General features: G+C 38.6%; 2 protein-coding genes across 2 annotated transcripts; both read right to left on the bottom strand.

The window, feature by feature from the left end:
* Positions 1–4707: 4707 nt before the first annotated feature.
* On the bottom strand, positions 4708–7761 carry LOC308655153 (T-cell surface glycoprotein CD1b3-like; the record flags this gene model as incomplete). The annotated part of the gene is made up of 6 exons (XM_081305001.1): positions 7644–7761; positions 7105–7371; positions 6206–6484; positions 5802–6083; positions 5476–5569; positions 4708–4762 (listed from the first exon to the last, which is right to left on the bottom strand). Exons 1-6 carry the CDS (start codon positions 7744–7746, stop codon positions 4708–4710), a joined length of 1080 nt encoding a protein of 359 aa, XP_081161127.1. The 5' UTR covers positions 7747–7761.
* Positions 7762–18823: 11062 nt separating this feature from the next.
* On the bottom strand, positions 18824–21668 carry LOC308655149 (T-cell surface glycoprotein CD1c-like). Its single transcript, XM_081304998.1, has 6 exons — positions 21534–21668; positions 20998–21264; positions 20061–20339; positions 19590–19868; positions 19193–19283; positions 18824–19059 (listed from the first exon to the last, which is right to left on the bottom strand). Exons 1-5 carry the CDS (start codon positions 21592–21594, stop codon positions 19195–19197), a joined length of 975 nt encoding a protein of 324 aa, XP_081161124.1. The 5' UTR covers positions 21595–21668; the 3' UTR covers positions 18824–19059; positions 19193–19194.
* Between the last annotated feature and the right edge of the window lie 707 nt (positions 21669–22375).

Genomic DNA, 22375 nt, shown 5'->3' with positions numbered 1-22375 from the left:
AATACACCTGTGCAGTGACAGCAGTGCTTCATTTGAGGACTCTGAAGGATCCATCACAAAGTCCTATTCTTTTCCATCCACACTACCCACCCTGTGATATTCTATATTCAATGACTAAAGATTATTGTTCCTTGATTCCTTGCACTATCAGTGAAGTACACTAGGGGGCGCAGTTGCCATCACCTAAAGCTGGCTTCTCCTTACCAGGAGTGCCACTACTCCAGCCAACTCCAGCCACCACAGGTGACCCACCTCAAGCAGTCCATGAAGCTGACCAGTGTGAAATATTTCAGAAACAGATTTACTACTGAATTTCAGATTTTAAATTTCTCGTATCTGGTTAATTGAACATTATGTACCTCTCTTTGTAACGTAAACTTTTCTTTCTGCTTCTCCCACTCAAAGGCTTTTTATTTACATTGATCTGAATTTATATCTTAGAGTAAATTTCTCTAGATTAAGTGTTGCTTCATCTGGCATGTAATGTGTTGGTCACATTATCAGTTAATATACTTTAGAAACTTCTGGCCTGAGAACTCTCTGTCTCTGTATCTCTCTTCTCTCTTCTCCCTCACCACTCCTTTTCTCTTAGACTTTACTATTTTTTAATTACTTTTAATTGTAGAATTCAAGAAATGGCATAAAGAGAATATAGAGAGTTGCCATATACCTCTCGCCTAGTTTACCCTAAGATTTACATCTTATATTACTGGTAGATTTGTTAAAACTAAGACATTAACATTAGCATCTGCTCAAAGTTTTCATCCAAGATATCATACTGCATTTAGTTTGTTTCTCTTTAGTCTTCTCTGATCTGTAAGAGTTTCTCCTCTTCGGTTTTCATGACCTTGATAATTGCAAACAGTATTGGCCAGATGTTGTAAAATGTCCATCATTTCAGGTTAGTCTGATGTTTCTTTCATGATTGGTTGGAAGGAAGAGTGCCATATGCAAACCCTCCCATCCATCATTTCAGAAGCCCGTCACACCCACAAGACTTACCACTGGTAAACTTCATGTCTTGGATTAGATTTCTGTAACAAAGATGTAGTCTTGTTTTCTTGTTTTTAATATATTCATAATTTATTTATATCTGGGAGGACTAATACATATTTATTTTCTACTTTGGGTTTTTCCTGGGTATTATACCATCTGTAAGTCACCTTTTCGCCTGACCATATGAGTGACTAACTTCTCTGTCTCTGTTTATCCATTTCCCTAATTTTCCCGTGCACACTGATTCCCCAAGCCTTGGCCTGAATTCAGCTCTACAGTCATCTCTATCCCTGTTATAACACTATGTGAGAAACTTTCTATAGGAATTGAAACGATAGTGTTAACTAAATTGTTTTTCTCTATATGGATGTAACTAGAGCGGGAAGACCAATTCCAGGATTTTTTTGCTCTCCATATCTGTGAAATGAAAACTTCACAGAGTCATTGTGAAGATTAAATGAGGAATTCAGTGAAGATCACAGAAGAAACATTTAACAATCATGAGCTGCTAGTACCACTAGAACTAGATCATCATCACAGATGAGCTCAGTAGCTCCAGGAAACACTGTGTAATGTGTAATATACCTGAAGGTGCTGATCACTTTCATCTGCTTCTTAGATTACTAAATCTTCAAACTTTCCAGGTCTTGATCCTAATAAATTTTGGCTTTTGGGGGGAAGGAATCCACAAAATTTTAAAAATATTTTGCTTGACTTAATAATAGTTGTATTAATTATGGAGTACATCGAAACATCTCAATACATGAATGCATTGTGGCATTTAAAAATTAGATTAATTAATATATTGATGGGCTGGGGTTATAGCTCAGTGATGGAGCACTTACTAGCACATGTGAGGCACTGAGTTCGATGCTCAGCACCACATAAAAATGTATTTATTTATAAAAATAAATAAATAAAGATATTGTGTCCATCTACAACTAAAAAATATTTTTAAAAAGAAAAAAAATAAAATATTCAAAATATATTCATCACCTCACATATTTATAGTTTTCTTTCTTGTTTATTTATCTATTTATTTTTACTGTGGATTAAACCCAGGGAGGCTTTTCAGCACTATGTTATTGACTTACAATAGCGGTTAAAATTTCACATTTGGCCATGGTGAATAGTATTATTTGGGGAAAACTTTTTTATTGAGTAAAACTAGTAAATATAGATTTTGAAAAACATCATCTATTTTGAAATATCTGAGAGCCATCAAGACAGTGAGGGATTAGAGGTCCATGATTCAAGAAAGGAAAGAAGTCCTGAGGTAAAGCCTGGCATCCGGAACCACATTTCTTCATTTACAGGAATCTGGGAATTCCAAAAGCATAGCAGAGAGGGACGAGACTGAGCAGAACTTTCTGCAGAGCCATGGGACCCAGGAGAAAATAACTAGAATGTGGAGCCTACATAGAAGACACACAATGGTCAATACATTCAGTATGAGGTTGCAACCCTAAAACCTTATATCCTCAATCCCTAGGCCCTAGGACTAAGGTGAATCATCAGTAGAAAAATAAATAATAAATAAAGCAGCCCTAATAAGTGATTAAAAATCCAAATTTGAATAATTTCACTTCCCTATCTGATGAAAAGCAACAAGCATTGCTAGTCACCCACCCTGAAAGGCTGATCAATTGAAAGGACAAATAAATAAAAAAAATAAATATTTACTCTTTGCTGCATTTAAATTCTGTTTAGATTTTTAAATTAACGTAGAACAAAAATTTAAATATCTAACAACCATAAGACATAGTCAGAAGAAGGAAAAATGGAATTAAAAGTGTTCTGTCATTGAGCTAGCAGGAAGTCAGGAAGCACTAAAATATAAATGTCTATTAAAATTTAACATGTAGGATTGTGTAAAACTTTCTAAGATGGCCAATTAAAATGCTAAAAGATCATGAAATCAACAAGTTAAGAAATGAGAAGATGCTGTAGTTAGGAATACTTAATCCGAAATAGGCAGAACAGGGTCAGAAAAAGAGGGATAAAATAGCAAAATGGTAGATGGCAAGTTAATTAGTTAGTTAATTAATTAATTTATTTATTTATTCTGGGGATTGATCCTAAAGGTGCTTAACTACTTACCCACATCCTCAGCCCTTTTAATTTGCTTATTAATTGATTGATTTTTTTTTTTGAGACAAGTTCTCACTAAGTTGCTCAGCCTCCTTAGTCACTGGCACTATATGTGTGCAACACCACACCCATCCAGAGTAGATGGTAGATTTAAAACCAAATATATCAGTAATTTCATTAATGACAATTTCATTAATTGTCTAAGTGAATAGAAAGCAACATACCTATATTATGCTTACAAGTGACAAAATCAGAGTTTTGTAAATTAAAGAGATGGAAAAAGATATACTTCAAAAACACTAGAAACCTGTATGGATGCACTTATTTTAGATAATCACCATATTGGCAAGTAAGCATTATTCAAGTTAAACCAATAAGTGCATCACAAGGAAGATAGAGCATTTCTAAACATGTGTGCATGTGATGATGCATTCTCTAAGTTATAAAACAAAACTATGGTGCACAAAGAGGTGTATTAAAATCCACAATTTTGGTGCATAATTTTTAATAGACTTCTGTGAACAACAAAGTATAAATAAGATTTAAACATTTTTAATAAACATTACCTAATGAAACATCTGGAATTCAAAACTCTTAAAACCGAAAAGTATACATTCTTTTTAAGTAAACATGGGACATTCATTGTCAAACTCTGTTTGTGAAGCAACATGCACTTCAGATAGCTAAAAGTAAACAAAATGTTTCCCTGGCACAATTAAGTTAAAAATCAGTGATTAAAAAATGCAACCAGAAAATTCCCCCATGTCTAGAAATTCTGAAATACAAATTCTGAATACCTAATGTGTCAAAAACAGACGTTATAAGAAACATCAAGCTGACAAAGGCAAACCAGCACATCAGACTTTCTGATATGCACTAGTGCCCTGCTTCAAGGAAGTTTTTAGCATTAAAGCACATATGGGAAACTAATGGCTGAAAATAAGTTACTTAAGCAACTGCATCAAAAAATTAGGAAAAAAGAATACAAAAGCAAATTAAACTCAAGGAAAGTAGGAGGAAGAAAATAACAAAGAAAATGATAAGATCATAGAAACAACCAACAAAACCAAAAGTTATTTCTTTTGAAAACTTTATGAGTCTATACACCCTTGTCAGGATAAGACAGAAAAAAAAAAAAAAAAGAACAAGAGTTAAAGTTCACTGGGAGTGTGACTCAGTGGTGGGTGTTTGCCCAGCATGCACAAGGCCCTGCGTAATTCAATCCCCAGAACCACACACACAAAAAAATAAAAACATAGAGAATGAGAACAAATTTTCAATACCAGATGGAAGGGAAAATAATTATTAATACAGTAATAATAGAAAGAGATGAAGAAGCTGTTAGCAATGAATTAGGCACATTGAATAACTCATACAACAAAACACTTAGAAAACACAATGTACCAAACTTACATAATCATAAGAATTGTAAAATAGATATCTAAGTGATGAAATCTACGATTGATACCATCTTAAAATAGACGGTTTTTGATTATTTTTAATTATGATTATTGTTTGAAACTACGAGAACTATTATTTGATCAAAATCCATGATCACTGGATGCAATGTCATGAGATTGTCAGCTGGGCTAACATCCGAAGCTTCTGGACTTCTTGTACTTATTCCAAATGGGAGAGAAGACATGACGAGGGTTGACAGATTTCCTGATAAGACCTGTCAAAAGAATGACCAAAAATTAGCTCTACATGAGTGATGTATATGGCCACATTCATGGTGCAAAATGACAACTATTGTCATATTGTTAGTCACAATGACAAAATGTGGAAACAGCCCAACTATAAATGAATTGATAAACAAAATGTGGGCAATGATACATGTAATGAGATGTTATTGGGCCTTAAGAAGGAAGGAAACTCTGGCACCTTCTATGACATGGATGAAACTTGAGGACACATTGCTAAGTCAAACAGGCCAGGGGCAAAAAGACAGATATTTCATGATTCTGTGTATACGAGGCACAGAGAAAATACAAACTCGCAGAGATGGAAGGTGCAGCGGTCACTAGCAGGGCCTCGGGAAGGGAAGGAATAGCAGGTTTTTGTTCTTTGTTGATGTTGTTTTTAGGAGACGTGAGTTTCCGTTTTGTAAAAGGAAAGATCCTGGAGTTGGATGCCGGTAAGGGCGCGAGTGGACTTTTAAAAAACGGTAAAGATGGTACATTCGACGTTATGTGGATTTTACCACATTAAATAATAATAATAATAATAATAATAATAATAATAATAATAATAATAATGGCTCCACACAGAAGATGAGAGTTAAGAGGGGAATGCTGGTGGAAAGATAGAGACAAGTGTGCGCTAGACAGATGGAATGGTGGGAGGAGTGAGAGGGTGCAGGGCAAAGAACACTTAGTAAAAACTTACCGATGCCGCCAAAACCACAGGGCAAGGCCCAGTGCAATGACCAGACAGAGCACCATCACCGTCAAAATGATCACAGCAATGGAAACGGAGCCTCCTGCCAATTGGGAGAGGACATGAGATGGTACTTCACATCTCATCCCGGCACCCCTGATTTTCCTTCAGCCAGCTCCCATGTGCCTCATTCTCTTTCTCCTCCTCCCTTTCTTTTCCTCTTTCCCTTTTTCTCCTTCCTCCTCTCCCTCTCCGTCCCCATCACACCACCCTTCTCCAGTCCCTCTGTGCTTGAGCACCCCCTCCCCCATCTCCAGCCTGGGTCTCACTCTTACCACCCCAGTGGAGGACGAGGTCCTGTCCCCCTAGGCTGCTGTGCTTCACCCTGCAGGCCAGGCCAGCCACCTCCCCAGCTGCCACATCCAGGGTTGCTTGGAGATGCCACGTCCCATCACCATTGGGCAGGAAGTCACCTCTCTGAGTGCCCTGATGCTCCTGGTCACCTCGCATCCACATCACCCACACAGGCTTTGGGTAGAAGCCAGACACATGGCACACCAGCAGCAGACGGCCAGGCCCAGGGCTGGGGCCACTGGACAGCCAGGCCTCAGGCTTCACTGGGACAGAAAGGGGTACGGATGGTGTCACATTATGATACTAACCCATAGCACAGGGACTGAGAAACTCACGAGTTTGGGCCTAGGAGAGGTGGTAGAAAGTGAAACAGAGCGGCACTAACCTTGCCTCTGCAGATCTGCCTTCCCCACCTCAAGAACACCCAGGAGAAACCGGGGGCAGGTTTCATACAGCAGCTTCTTCACAATGTGGAAGATGTCTCCATAAGGTCTGAGCAGGGCGCATACGAGCTGTGCCCTGCTGCCCCCTTCTGGAGCAGGCACACACGAAGAGTTCCTGAAGCTCACAAAGTCCAGGCCTCCTAAAGCACCCCTTAAGAAGCTCAGGATGGCTCCCCCTGGGTGCAGCTCACAGCCTGCTATGCCCTGGATCTCAAAGGGGTCTGTGCAGAAGAAAAACAGATAAAATTTACAAACAAGAAATAAAAAGATAATAGGGAGGACCAAGGATTTTTGGATTTGGGTGAGGACAGAAGCCTGGAATCCAAGATAATGAACCAAAGTTGTTACACCATTCACACACTTTCAAAAAGTGGAGCCATGGAAAGAGGGTTGCTTGTTGGAAATGGATCAAGAGCGTAGTAGAATGTGTGGTGGGTAAGAGGGCACAGGAGAGGCAGACGACAAGGAAGAATACCATGGGGTCACCAAAATAGCATTCTAGAGAGAAGCAGAGGGTCATGTGGACCGAAAGTCGAAGGGATGGATAAAAAGAAGAGCCACACTTTAGGTCACTCAAGCAGCCAGTAGCAAAGTAAGGATCCAGTTTCATGGGAAATAAACAAGGGACTGGTCACAAAGTAGCTGCCTTCAACTATCACAAATGCAGAAGCAGCCAGAGTTGGGGCCCCTTTGTGGAGGTGTGGAGGGAGCCTGCTCTATAGAAGAGTGTGCTCATAACTGGGCAAAGAAGGGAAAAGAAGAAAGGGCCAGAGGGAGCATTTCCCTCAACCAAGAGAAAACTAGTAACTGAGAAGCCGCCAGGTCTGAGAATGGGACTTACATTCCAACTGGAACTCATGGACGTGGGCCCGCATTTCTCGAATGAATGCAAAGGTATAGACCCGGAATAGCTCCACCAAATCAGATATCTCCACATCACTGAAATTGCCCTTCGACCAGGGCTTCAGGAATATGGCAGTGTCTGCGACACTATTCCAACCATGAATCTGCAGGTCATCCAACCAGCCTGAACCGTGATATTGTATCCAGGTGCTGTTGACAAAGGATGAGATTTGGATGAGGTGGAATGAGATTGGCTCCTGGGAGGCTGTGAAGAAAGGAAGGAAAGAGAGTGAAGAGAAAGGGAGAGGCAGGAGGGAAAGAGACATCATGCAGCAAACAAAATCCCAGGGTCTGCAGAAACATAACGCTTGGCACATTTGAGAGCCCCCAGGGCCTCAGGCGGCAGCCCCACCTCCAGCAGGTGGAAGAGGGCCAGAGTCAAGAGGGGGCAGGACCTCAGAGTACATGTGCACCTGGGCAAGGCACCCTGCTTTCAACCAGGTCCTCTGCACCAGTTTATGCCACAGTCATGCTTACCTCCCTGATTGTCCCCACCTGGGTAGAGAACTGCTAATACAAGTAGCAGCAGCATGTCACTGAGGGAGGACTTCTGGCTTTCGGCTGATGTTTGAACTCTCATTTCGGAAACCCTGTTGTTTCTCAGCACTCTGTAGTGACTTCCTCTCTTCCAACTGACAAATCTCTTCCTCAGACAAACTGTGTACCAGAGAATTAAAAGTGCCTCCTACTCCACCTCTCATTTCCCCTGCCACCCGGACTTCTAAGCTTTCTCGTACCTCCCTGACTTCCTTCATCTGACCTCAGAAGAGCCCCTGTGAGATTTTGAAACACAATTTCCCTACCTCCCTGAACCTTATGCCCACCTTATTAAATAAGAGGGTAGTACTAAATAATTGCTCAGATTCCAATCTGTGAGGATTCTTTCAGTTTCTCCCTTCAATTCACCCCCCTCCCTTCCCTTCTCAATATTCTCAGTGTCTCCTTTTTCTTAATTGGTCCTCTTTGTCTGGTGTCCCGACCTCATACTCAAGTTTGGTTCTGTGTGTGTGTGTGTGGGGGGGGATGTGTGTGTGTGTTCCTCTGTCTGTGTTGATAGTCACTTACCTAAAGGAAAAACATTTTAAAAACCTCCTAAATCCCAGATTCAAACATGATAAATGCCGCAGTTTATAGTTCAAACAAAATTATCTAATACCATACAATTTTTGAGGGTAAAAATGGCATTTGGTGCTGTACTACTTTCTTCAAGGTCCCTCCTGACCTTTGGAGTAACAAATGTTCATGAGACAAGCAGAACTCTAAGAGCTAAAGTCAAAAATAGCATTTTGAATAACATTCTAGAAGTAGTAGGGTCTTTTCCTTTTGCAATAATTCACAACCTCTGTGACATTTAGGACTTTTCTGTCACCATATAAGTCATTACTATAGGTAGAAGTAACCTGCCACATTTTTCCTCAGTATTTCTTAGATGTTTGTTCTGAGGTGTTAACTCCTACCTTATCTTTGCATGCCTTTGGAAAGTCTTGTCAATATGCTTAAAATATACTGAATGAAAAATAGAGATCCTAAACAACATCTTGGTTTAAGGATGATTTTTAGATTTTTACTAATGAGGAAAAAATACAAATTCATATAGATCTTCACATCATCTTGGAGAGGCATGGTGGAAACCAATTCCAAGTATCAAGGTTTGTCTGCTGCTAACTGATTTTACTATGCAAAATAGGTAATGGACCTTTCTCTGTTCCCAGAAATGAAAGGCTCACAACAGTAGAAAAAAAAAAAAACAGCTTTCATCTACAATCCCCACTGCCTAATCAGAAAGTCATAACTGCAGTCCAAATGTCAGACTATGTATCTCTTAATGATATTCCCAGACTTAAATATATAATGTAATCTAGTCCACTGTTTAGATAAGAGGCACAGACAACAGCATGGAGTTAACATCAGCTGTCATTCACACAGCATTTTTTTTTTAACTTGGTAAGTGTTTCATTTACCCAAGATAGAACACCCAAGATTCAGCTTAATCTGTGTGCTGCAGTTTCACTTGCATGAGCAGAGCTTGGGAATACAGGGGCGAAAACTGGGAGGTGTGCAGACACATGGAATGGACACGTCCTCCTGCACCACCACCTACACTGATAGCCAAGAGGAAGCAGCAAAACTTGGCCCCAAGAGGATGCCTGGGGGATCAGAGATGAGAAGCCAGAGGCACCAGATACAGGGGGGTTCCGAGAGTTCTGCTCCCTGTACCAGGATGCTGTTAGAATTCTCTTCACAGGGCCAGAGCTTCCTGTCCAAGCCACACTCACTCCACGGTTGCTGTTACTGTGAATGTCTCAGCTTGGCTTTAAGCTTGGCTCCAGCTGCCAACAGATTCACTAGGACGAGAAGATGATACCAGACAGAAGAGCACTCAGTACTTCATTTTACAAAGGCAACTACACGCAGCACACGAGGACTCCTCTCTCCATGAATGACACTTTTGCCAAACAAAATCTGAGTAGGAACAAATTTTTCAAAATTTACATTCTTAACTCTCCTAGTCAGGGGAGTCTAGGACTTTAGGTAATACCTATATTAACAAAAATCATAAACAATAATTAAACGTGAAAATTTGCTGCCCTTTCCTCCAAATCCCCCAACAATAAATATCTTAAAATCCTGTTCTACAAGCAAAGAAGGAAAATGTCTTGAATCTAAAATAAAACTTATGCAGAGTTGAAGCCAATAAAGGGCCTTCCATAGAATTGCAAGGCAGTTGCATAAGCCTGCTGGTATCTAATGGTGTCCGAGACCAACACTGAGGTTCCCTGTACAGATTGAGTAGTGACCATAGCATCTAAGAAAGCTAAACTAAAAGCAAATGACTCATGAGATAACATTTTTTAAAAATTTGTGACTTAAACCAAGTAATAATATTCAACAATATGACATGTATGCTTTCAATATCATTTAACATGTTAGTTTATGACAGGTATATTTTAATCTCCTCACTCATTAATGTGCCAATTCATTTACTCATGCATTCAACTGAGATATATAGATATATATATATATATATATATATATATATATATATATATATATATATATTTATATACACATACCTGTATTCCTTTTTATTTCAAAATCTCTTTGGTTTAATCTTCTAATAGCTCTATTAAAGTAAAACTGACATATAAGGAACTATTTATAATTTGATGAGTTTAACATAAAAACTCTCAAAAAAACCTGTCAGAGCAAATTCCATGCAGTAAAATTATAAAATGCAAAATCATTATATAATAATCAATTGCCAGTTGGGGCTGTGGCTCTGTGTAAAGCGCTTGCCTAGCACATGTGAGGCCCTGGGTCTGATCCTAGGCACCACATAAAAATAAATAAATAAAATAAAGTCATTGTGTTCATCTACAACTAAAGAAAAAAATTTTTTAAAAAAATCAATTGCCTTTCTATATACTAATAATAAATCAGATAAAAAGAAAATTAAGAAAGTTATCCTATTTAGCATGAAAAATAATAAAATAATTAAGTATAAACTTAACCACCGAGGTGAAAAATAGGACATATTGAGGAAGTAAATTAAAAGAGAGAAAGATAAATGAAAAAAAATGCCCCATGTGCCTGCATTGGAAAATTTGATATTGTTAAAATATACATACTTACCCAAATAAATTTTCTAATTTTTGTTAATTTGATGTTATCCCCACCAAAATTCCAATGGCATTTTAAAAATGACCTGGAATTAGAAAAAAAATCCTAATATTGCTCATGAAACCACAAAAGTATAATTAAAGTGATATGAATAAAAGAATAAAATAGAGACATCATATTTTCTGATTTCAAAACGTAAAGACCCAGTAATTAAAGGTAACAAATAAGTCAATTAATCTAGCTGAATCATTCTACAATCTGTACATGTATTTAATTATATAATTATGTAAATGCATCTAATTATTTTCAGTTGTCAATTAAAAATTAAGATAATAAAAAGGTATGGCACTGGCATAAATACAGATATACAAATCCAAGGAGCTAAAGAGTAAGACCAGAAATAAAGCTACATGTATAGCATCAACTAATCTTTGACAAAAGAGTCATTGGCTTGATGTTGCCCAGCATCCGGGGGTTTTACAGGTTGTCAGTTAAGTGACCTATATTCAGTGATAATGCACCTGCCCCACCATTTAATTGGACACAGCTAGGTTTAAATACAGGTGAGTTGGACTGATTAGCAAACGCAAGGTTGTCTGGACTGATGGACCAAGGACCATTGTTGCTGTCCTTATAACAGGACCTCATTCTTGCAATTCACTTTCCTTTTAGCTGAATTTTACGCTTTACAAGAGTATACAGTGAGATTCTTCTCTCTGAATAATATGTGTACTTGAATAACAGATTACTTGGAGTTCATATTTTGGTGCCACTTTCTATTTTATTCTTTAAAGAATTTACAGTTGCTGATGAGGAAACTTCTGTAAACTGAGTTGTTACTGTTTTATAGGCATTTTATTTTTCCTTAGTTCCCAAGACACTTTTAGAAATAAACTTTATTCACATAACTAAGGAATACAATGTGATATGAAAGAATATATATTACAGTAAAAAGGATACTATAGTGAAGCAAATTAACATACCTATTATTTCATAGAGTATACCATTCAGAAACTGCTAAAATCTACTCATTTATGATGAACTCCATGTATAGTACAATTTTATCATCTTTTGCTTTATGTGTTTAGGATTCTTTTATATATACTGCTTTGTACAAGGTGTTTTAATCTGTGTAATTGTATCTTTTTAAAATTCTTAATTAAAAATTATAATAATTATCTACTAAACTTTTTCTGTCTTCTTTTGTCATAGAACATCTGTGGGTCAGATTCTGCAGTTTACAATATAGAGTGTGTGTGTGTGTGTGTGTGTGTGTGTGTGTGATAATTTCTCATCTATTCTTTTTTATTGATTTTTTTAAAAAAATGACAGTGGAATGCATTACAATTCTTATTACACGTATACAGCACAATTTTTCATATCTCTGATTGTATATAAAGTATGTTGACACCAATTCGTGTATTCATACATGTACTTTGGATAATGATGTCTATCACATTCCACTATACTTGCTAATCCCCTGCCCCCTCCCTTTTCCTCCCAGCTCTCTGCCCTATCTAGAATTCATCTATTTCTCCCATGTTCCCCCTCCCTACCCTAGTATGAGTCATCCTCCTTATATCAGAGAAAACATTCACCATTTGTTTTTTTTTTTTGGGGGGGGGGTTGACTAACTTCACTTAGCATTATCTTCTCCAACGCCATCCACTTACCCGCAAATGCCATGATTTCATCTAGTCTTAAAAAATAATTTTTTCCTCTACCTCTAATAGATTCCACTTTAATACTCCTCAGTTCTATATATCTCTTTATTGTTACCAGGATAGAGAACATCTTATCTGCTGTATTTTCTTTTAATTTCAATGATTATGTTTCCCATTTCCATGATTTAGTCCAGGTATTTTTTTCATATCAATTTTAATGTTATTTTGTTTCCATTTACTTCTGTTCCACACATTTTCTTCTTTTACATATGAAGGAAAATATGTGTCAGGCTCCATCAAATTATCTAAAACTGAATATCTGAGAACCAGAGAAGTTAAGAAATAGAAATTGAATCTTTAATTTGACATATTTTCCTGCAGTTTTCTTTCTTCACCCAAAACCAATTACCAATCCTTTCCTTTGGCTCTGTCTCTCCACGGCATCATTGGAACATGTAAATCGGTGTGTCCCAGGAATTCTTTTAACAAACCCAAATATCTGTCACAGGAAAAGAGGAATGTGATTTCTGCAATCTGTATTTGGGGTAAAAATGGGAGTTCATAACCCACTTGAATCTAATGTATGAAATATGATATGTCAAGAGCTTTGTAATGTTTTGAAAACAAACAAACAAAAAAACTTGTAAGAACTTGGTGGCTATTACCACCATAAGTCTTTCTCAGGGGTTTGGAGAACTATCAGGAAATGAATTCCAGGAATCCAAGTGATTCATAGAAGAATTATTTACCCCAGTAATCTCATCAAAGTCACTGAGTATTAACTACTACCATGCAGTCTTCAAAGCCAAAAATCATGGTGGTCACATGCCTGTAACCCTAGCAGCTCAGGGGGGTGAGGAAAGAGGATATCAAGTTAAAAGCCAGCCTCAGCAATTTAGCAAGGCACTTAGCAACTCAGTGACACCCTCTCTCTAAATAAAATATAAAAATATTTTTTTTTAATTTTGACCACAAATTAGAGAGCAAAAAAACAAAACAAAAACCTAAAATCTTTCCTCAACTTAATACTATGTTCCTATTCTCAACTTATGAATTCTCAAAGTTACTAAGAGTTGATTTCTTCAGAATCTGCATTGGAGAGATTTTCTGTTGGGTAGATTTTCCATTGAAATTAGAGAGTTCTGGGCTGGGGTTGTGGCTCAGTGGTAGAGTGCTCACCTAGCATGCATGAGGCACTGATTTCGATCCTTAGCACCACATAAATGTAAAATAAAGATATTGTGTCCTCCTAAAAAAAAACCTTAAGAATAAATATTAAAAAAAAGAAGTTAGAGAGTTCTTTCGAAACCTGCAATGTCTAATTGAGATAAAGTAATCTTGAGTGTTCCTCACTTTTTAAACTCATGCAAAAGAATTACTAGAATGTAAAAGATACCACAACACTGGTCCCACACTCATCAAAATTTTAAACAAGTCTAAAATATGAGAACAATAATCTAGTCAAAATCATACTACCAGAAGAGTGTATTTCACATTGCTAAAGACCATGTCAGAAATGCAGTGGTGAGTCCTATCTGATGGTGAGGGACTCCCTGTCAATCTGAATGTAGAAGAGCAATTGCCAGAGTCTGGGAAGGGCAGGGAAGTACATAAGTTTCGTAAACAGGTACCACGTTGCCCAAAGTGATCAGCAGATTCAAAGCGGTCCCCATTAAAATCCTTATTAAATGACATTTCATAGAAATACACAATTCTAAAATTCCTATGGAACCACAGGAGATACAGAATAACCAAAGAAATTCTAAGAAAGAAAAAAACAAAGTCAGAATCATCACATTTCCCAAATTAAAAATCACACTACAAACCTATAGAAATCAAAACAGTGTGATAATTGTATAAATTCAGAATAGAGAGCCCAAAATCAACCCAAAAATATATGGTAAACTAATTTTGTAATGGGGTCACAATGGGAAAAGTATCGTCTCTTGAATAAATAGTTCTGGCAAAACCAAATTCCCAACTGCTAAAGAATGAAACTGCATCCAGACACAAAACCTTAACACTCCTAAAGAAAAGAAGAGACACTTTTGATATTGGCCTAGACTTTTTTGGATATTACACCAAAGGTTCAGACTACAAAGACAAAATGAATGCATAATAACATATCAAACTGAGAAGTTTCTTACAGCAAAAGAAATAGTCTAGAAAATAAAAACATGCATTTTTTTTTTTTTTTTTTTTGGTACTGGGGATTGAACTCAGGGATACTTGGTCACTGAACCACATCCCCAGCCCTATTTTGTATTTTATTTAGAAACAGGGTCTCATTGAGTTGCTTAGTGCCTTGCTTTTTCTGAGGCTGGCTTTGAACTCTGGATCATCCTGCCTCAGCCTCCCAAACCGCTGGGATTACAGGCATGCACCACCACACCCAGCTAAAAACAGCAATCTTTTTATATTAGATACATATTTAATTTTGTTGGGAGCAAGGTTTTCAAGAAAAGATAATTTTCACTACTGTGGGAATATTGTATTATACAAGTGTTTAGTTTAATTGACTGAATTATGCGTAAGATGCATATAATTTTAAACATTGCAAATAAGTAGCCTGTTCCTAAGACATAAAATAGATAATTTTGGAAATAACTTTATTTAGTTTATATTTTGATGACTTAAGTCTGTAAGAGCATTGATCATACTGAAATTCATGATGCTTAAGATTTGTACATTTCAAATTCCAAAACTTGCTGGGTTGCTTTTACATGGTAGAAAGATTCTGTCTGGTTATACATTGGCCACTGTTGTTCTTTTTTTTTCTGAATTCTGTATTTGAACTAGGAATTAGCTAATTTTATGTACTAACAGAATTAAGCATGGAGTCAGATGAGGTTAGGATACTGGGGTTGCCACAGGTAGGAAACAGAAAAGTCAGTGTTTGCATGTACAGAACAAAAGACGCTCATGTATCTTTAATTAAAAAATTGTTGGAAAATGTATAAATAATTGAATAATAATGCAATAATAATTGATTAATAAAAATCCATTTTAGTATAGTTTCAATGACAGTTGTGCCCAGTTCAGTAGTACATTGTTGTGAAATCAGTCTCCAGAATTTCATCTTGTAAATCTAAATTTTAAATCCATTATGCAACTCCTTACCCTGGGGGATGGGAAATTGACCACATATAAATCAGCTCCCGAATCACTTAGTAGTTCGTGTTTTCAAGGTTTGAAGTCATGGTAAACATCAAGTTCCTAAAATTAGAGGGAGACAGAGAATTTTTCCCCCTCTATTCCATCTTCACCTCAATTTCCAATAATAATTGCGCAGGCTTGAAATATCTATTAACTGGAAGAATTTGTTATTTTATTTTGAGTCAGAGGAAGAAAAACATTTAAACATCAGAATTCAGTTTTGCATTGGTACTAAAGCAGGAAGGTAATAGATTTTCACAAGTTATATTTGCCTTGTTGTTAAAAACATTAGCTGTCTTTAAATCTACTTGTAAAAGTCAAATAGCTTGTATTATTCTAGAAATTGAAACCTAGTTTCACTTTCTGTTTATGTTAATAATATAATGATAATAATAAGATCTGTAATAAAAGCCCTACCTACTATAGGACAAGCACAACACTAGATTTTTAAGTTCATTATCACATTCAGTATTTGCAAAAATCCTCTGAAGAGAAAAACATCCGTATCTTTGTTTTGCAATGATGAAACTGATCTTCCTAGGTGACACAGCTGAAAAGGGACAAAGTGAGATTAGGCCCTTGGTTGGTCTGTCGTATTACAAAGTCTGTACTTGTAAGTTCCAGGCCGTGATGGCTAACAGCTATACTTCCTCAAAACATTACATCTGAGTACATTACTTTTAAAGATTTGTTTTGTGAAACTAAAATATATTCCCCTAGAGACATAGAGTCAAATTGCCGTGCTTTAAGTTCATTTCAAACAGCGCCTGTCTCTGTGGTATGTCACCAACTCAGGAAGCAAGCGGTCGTGCTCAATTTACATTCTCTTTACAAGATTTAGGAATTGATTTTTGCTTGATTTAATTTTAATTTTACAAAATATACATTGCAGTTGGACTTCCAGAGTGGCAGAGGAAAGAACAGGTTTCCTTTCCCCAAAACTCAGGGTTAAAACAGGATACAATTCTCAAAATAAGACATCTCAGAATTAAGGAATGAGTGAGGGCAACAACAAATTGAGAAGAGCTTGCTCAAAAATAACTACCAGAGCCCCCATAAGAACAGTGGGCACTTAACACAGGGAAGTTTGCATCCTTCCCCTGGCCAGATGATAAATCCAGCTGAGGTCTTGCTGGCATAGGAAGGGTAGATATAATTTGGAACTCCATAGAAAGGCCCCACACCCAGAGAACTTGTAGAAACAACAGCCACAGTGGTAAAAACCAAAGGTGGACATCACAGCTGCCAGAGGCTGCAGAACTGGACAAAGAAAAGAAATGCCAAGCGAGATTTAACAAAGACATCTGGGAGATGAGACACGCATAGTGGACTCTGATCCACTCCAACTTGTTTCTGGAGATCTGGAAGGCTGCACACTTATGACCAAAGGGGAAGAGTCATCTGCCCAATCTGATTGAACACAAAACCTTGCACAAAGAAAAAGTACAGCCCAGGACAGATTTGTCAACTACTCAAGCAGTATGTGCCGTAACCACATAGGCTTCCTCAGCAAGTACTTACTAGTTTAACTAACAAGGCACAGCCTCTGACAAATCATTGCCTACCACCTAGCTGCACTGACCTAGGAGTGGCTTCCTCGGAGCCTAGGTTAATAACTGGAAAAAAAAAAAAAAGTAAGAATGGAGGCAGGGAGGGAGAAACAAAGGAAGGAAGGAGGAAAATTATCTATCTTAAAAAATAAAAAAAAAAACTGATCAGGAACATCAGTGTCTATAAACCACATGGCCAGCAGAATCTACAAAACTGCTCCAAGCAAGTAACTTAAAAATAAAATATAAAATATAAAAGCAAACAAACAACAACCAAAGAAAAAAACACAAAAAGCATGCATGAGGCACTAATTTGGCTCCCCAAACACTGCAAAAAGAATCTCAAAAATTAAAATAAAAGGGAGAGAAGCAAAACAAAACAAACCAAAAAAAAGTAAATTCTTCGAAGAGTCTACTACTAGAAAAGAAAAAAAAATCATCAAAGAACAGATTAATTTAAAAACTTAAAGTATATACATCCATGGAGTTCTATTAGCACTTCCAAGGAATGGGTTACTGATATTCCCAGCAACCAGATTACTTATCACCATAAGCTTAATGGATATAAAGTCTGATACAAAGTGTACCTCTATTTATTCCTACCTGAATAAACTTAGAAAATACAAATCTAAGCTTCAGAGGCATAAAGCAGATCAGGAGTTGCAAATTGTTGGGTTGAGGGTGGTGGTGGTTTTGACTTACAAATGGGTTTGAAGGGTTGTAGAATTCTATCTTATTTGAAGTCTTGTTTACCTGGGCAAATATATTTGTTCAGATAAATTATGCACTTAAAATACATGTATTTTACCAAAAGGTATACAATAACACAGTTGATTTAATTTTTTTTCAAAGAAGGCAAAAAATGAAAAAGAAAATATTTCAAAGGACAAGAACAGATTGAAGCAGGAAACACTTCATATCAGACAGAGGGACACAGGCTCAGCTGCTTTTGCCCCTGCTAGTTCAGCACCTGTGTGTAACGCTTTCCTATTCAGTGCTGAGCAAATGCTAGTTGAATTAATGATTGAAACCTAAAGGGACAACAGTGTAGCCCAGGCTCTTTCAAAGAACACATTCTTACAGGAAATTTGTCTCCCCTATACCGTGGTTGCCACCATACCAACCCAACCCTGAGAAATTACTGTCTTGCTTCTTTTTCTTAACCATTTTGTGATACTAGTGGCCCATTACTTTTCACACCTGACTTGCATACGTCTATTTGTGTTTGGAACAAACTAGAAGCCATTACCTCCCCATATTTAATGTTTCAAGAGGAAAAGTTATATTTGTCCTTAAAGGTTTTAGGAGAAGACGAGGAAAGTTAAAGGAAGCTGGAATGTTGCAGCTAAATAACAAACACTTAAACAAAAGGGAAGCATCCACGATCCAACAGACACAGCTGTGTAAGAAAAGCATGAGGAAAAAAGAAAAAAAAGCTACCAACATCACCAATTAGTCCTGACATGGATATGGTAATTTTTTTTGTTCACTGTGTCTAGTTTTCCACTAAACACAACATGAGCATCTATTACATGTAGGAAAGGTACCTTGGTCATGGTCATTACCCACAAGGAGCTTAAAAATAAAAAGGAGAAGAAAGATATGCATGGCGGTGCTCAGGTAGGAAGTGAGGCCGGCACGCACAAAAGTCCAGTCCAGGAACTTGCTCAGCTCAGAGGTGGGAGAGGCTGCTTCCCAATCCTGGGTCAAGGAAGTGGCCTCAGGGCTTTGAAATTAAAGTGGGAATGGAAACAAGTGGCTGTCAGGCAGAAAGAGAAAGAACTCAAACGGAGGAGCATACAAACAGTGGCATCGCTAGGTTTTCCTAAGCCCCTGGGTTCTCAGGCTCTTGTTGCAATGGGGAGACGTCGTGAGGCATCTCACAGGATATTCTGACATGAGCTACAAGAGAACAAATGGGAGAAACCATAGATAAACTGGAGATCGTGACTGAGGATAAGGTGGAGTTGTCCAGAGAGAGAAGCTGAGCCATAACAGGGTAGATCTGGGATGAAAGGAAGGAACACAGACTCACCATCACTTCTTACGCCCTAATACAGGGATGATGAGAAGTATCACAGGTACTATCATTGCCAAGAGGACCAAGTTCACAGAAGTGTGGTGTCCTGTGGATATTAGAGACAGGGAAGGATGTTATCTTAAACCCACTGCTGATTCTCCTCCACCCATTGATTTCCTTACTTTCCTTGTGCATTGGGTATGAGCCACATCAGTCATTCTGTTTCAGCCACTCTGTTTCCACCCCTATCCAGGGAAGGATTCCTCATTTGCCCGGAAATCTCTTGGCTGTATGTGTCCCTTACATCTCAGTCTTCCATGTCTTGAATTACCGATGTTCATTTCTTCCTCACACCCCTCACCTACCTTACCAAAATGTCCACATGGCCACCGACTCTCCCTCCCAGTCTTACCCCAGTAGAGGATCATGTCCCGGCCTCCTAGACTGCTGTGCCTCACTCGACAAGACAGGCCAGATGCTTCCTCAGCTGCCACATCCAGGAGCACCCGAAGATACCACGTTCCATCAGCATTAGGAAGAATATCATCTTGCTTGGTGCCCACTTGCTCCTGCTCACCTCGAATCCACATAACCCAGATAGGTTTGGGGTAGAAACCAGAGACGTGACAAACCAGCAATAGTCGACCTGACTCAACGGTGGGGCGACTGGACAGCCAGGCCTCTGGTCTCACTGCAGAAAGCACAAAGGGGATTCAGATGTGGATGTTATGTACAGCCTAGGGACACACATCCACACCAATATGCACAGTTATCTATTTTCTTCCCCAATGGAAACTATCACCAAGTAACCCTTCTCCCTCTTGTCCCCTTCCTCGTCCTAAGTTCACATAGGGTGGCACTCAGACGAAGGTGCAGAACTGACCTTTTCTTTGGAGCTCCCTCTTTCCCGCATCTAGGAGACCCAAGAGGAATCGAGGGCAGGTGTTTCTGGTGAGATTGTACACTATTTCCTTGATGCCTTCATAGCGATTAAGGAGATCACAGATTTTCTGGGCTCTACTCCCACCCTCCGGAGCTGGCACCCATGATATGTTTTGGAAGCTCAGGAAATCTGATCCTTCAAAAGCGGCCTGGAAGAAGCCTTCTGGGCTCTCTGGAGAGTGTAACTCACAGCCGGCATTTGCTTGTATTTCAAAGGGATCTGGGGGAAGGGTAAAATGAGAAAAAGTTTGAACATGAAAACTAGAGCATTGAAATAATAATCTAAAGGCCTTATCAGCAAGTATGGTAAAAGGAAGGATGAGCCAAAGATATGTTCAGTTAGGAACAAGGGAGAGAAAAATGGCTGGGGATGGGAAAAGAGGAAAATATGAGATAAATAGATTGGCAGGAGATTGACCTTAGAAAAGTCTGGGAAAACAACAGGTGAGTCATGTAATGTTGGCTAGAAGTGAGGGGGAATTTTTATGAGGAAGATAGCAGTAGCATTTCACGATGCATGAAGTTGTCATAATCACTGTTGGACTATGGATGTAGATCTTTGAAGAAATCAGGGGAAGAGATCATATTTTAAGGAAGTCAAGCACAAAATGGACAAAGGTGTGCCTCTGGATTGTGGGCCACAGAGGGAGATCACAGGCAGAAGATTAAAAAAAATATATATAAGAAAAAATATTTTAAAATAACGAAAGTCTAAGAAATTTTAAAGAATCAATATTTAGGATAATCTCCTAAAAGATTTACTCATGCCAACTTTTATGGTGGAATGGGATAGTAGAAAATGGCCCTAGGATTAGAGAGTTAACCAGAAATAGATCAATCCTCTGAAGAATTCCCTTAGCTGTGTTGGATGAACTTACATTCGAAATGATATTGACTGGCATGGGTTTGAATCTGCTGAGTTAATCCGATGAAGTATTCACGGAATAGCAGCTCCAGGAATGCAAACTCCTTATTGCTGAAGTTGCCCTTGGACCAGGTGTGCAGGAATATTATTGTGCCTGATTCACTCTCCCAGCCATGAATCTGCAACTCATCCAGCCAACCTGAGCCTTGATGCTTTGCCCAAGATTGGTTGGCGAAGGATGAGATCTGGATGAGATGGAATGAGATCCGTTCCTGGACCACTGGGGATGGAAGAATGTCAAATAGTATAAGGCAAACATGAGTGGATAGCGGGATAGGGAGAAGATGGTAAGTGGTCCAGTTCCCGGAGAAAGAACCTTAGCCTTGACCTTCTTCATACACAGAGCAGCACGCCCTGTCACTGTCCTCCAAAAGAATAAAAGGGATACTCAGATTGTAAGCATCTTGGTATTAGAGTCCATCTTGGTATTAGAGCCCACCATGCTCCACCTGGATCCCTGAGCTGGGCATCTGGCAGGGAGGGTCTTACCATGTGCATTGTCACCGTCTGGGAGGAGGAGAGCCAACGATGCAAGGTACAGAAGCAACATTTCGTCTGCAGGTGTTTCCTTCTCTCTCTCAGCAAGACTGGTGGTCTTTGATGGCTGATGTCAACAAACCTCCCCTTCCATACCACTAGTCTGTCTTCCTCCTCTCACTCGTCATTTTCTGAACCAGTCACTGGTGGCAGCAAAGAAATCTAGATTTTGCCTCAACACTGAGCCTCCTACTCAATCTCTCATTTCCCCTCCTGCTCTGAGCTAAAGTTATGCCCTCTCTCTGAATTCCAGCGGTTCTCCTTTTCAGTAAGCCTCCATCATATTTCCTTCCTCATATGCCCTTGGACAAAGTAGTGTGTGGCACCCAAGGGTCACCTCAAACCTCCGAGTCTTGCATTCTATCTGTCAAATAAAAAGAAGAAACTGTATGGCTTCCTGCTTGTTTGAATGGGTCACAATGTTTCCCATTTCTGCTCTGAGCTAGGCCTCATGCTCCCTCCTGTCCTCTTCTCAACACTCCCTGCTTCTCCGTCCCTTTTCATTGTCCTCCCAGTTTTCTCTTTCCCATTTCACCCTTTATTCCTCCACAATTCTCATTTCTTGGTTTTCACTGGTTCTTTGATGAACTGGAGAGATCGAATCTCCATGGCTCCTAGGACTTCCCCATGCACTCTCCATTTTTTTTTTAAGAGATAAAATTGTAGCCTTTCAAAGTATAGAAGATCTGACTCATGAACTTTAACTCCAATTTCAAGTTCTTATCTCATGTGACTCTCTCATCCTTCCTGCAGCCCTTCAGAGCAAGGAGCTCCATCTCATTGCAAATGGGCAG

This window comes from Spermophilus citellus, assembly GCF_964194105.1.
Source record: "Spermophilus citellus genome assembly, chromosome: 9".
NCBI classification, from domain to species: domain Eukaryota; kingdom Metazoa; phylum Chordata; class Mammalia; order Rodentia; family Sciuridae; genus Spermophilus; species Spermophilus citellus.
This window is presented reverse-complemented; position numbering and strand designations above follow the sequence as displayed.

What these genes read in the sequence shown, in the direction of transcription:
- LOC308655149 (XM_081304998.1), bottom strand. Translation starts at nt 21,594, where the DNA reads ATGTTGCTTCTGTACCTTGCATCGTTGGCTCTCCTCCTCCCAGACGGT. An exon ending in CAGTCAATATCATTTCGAAT is followed by an intron (nt 20,340 to 20,997) that starts GTAAGTTCATCC and finishes CCCTTCCCCCAG; the next exon opens with ATCCCTTTGAAATACAAGCA. An exon ending in GAGGGAGCTCCAAAGAAAAG is followed by an intron (nt 19,869 to 20,060) that starts GTCAGTTCTGCA and finishes TGCTTTCTGCAG; the next exon opens with TGAGACCAGAGGCCTGGCTG.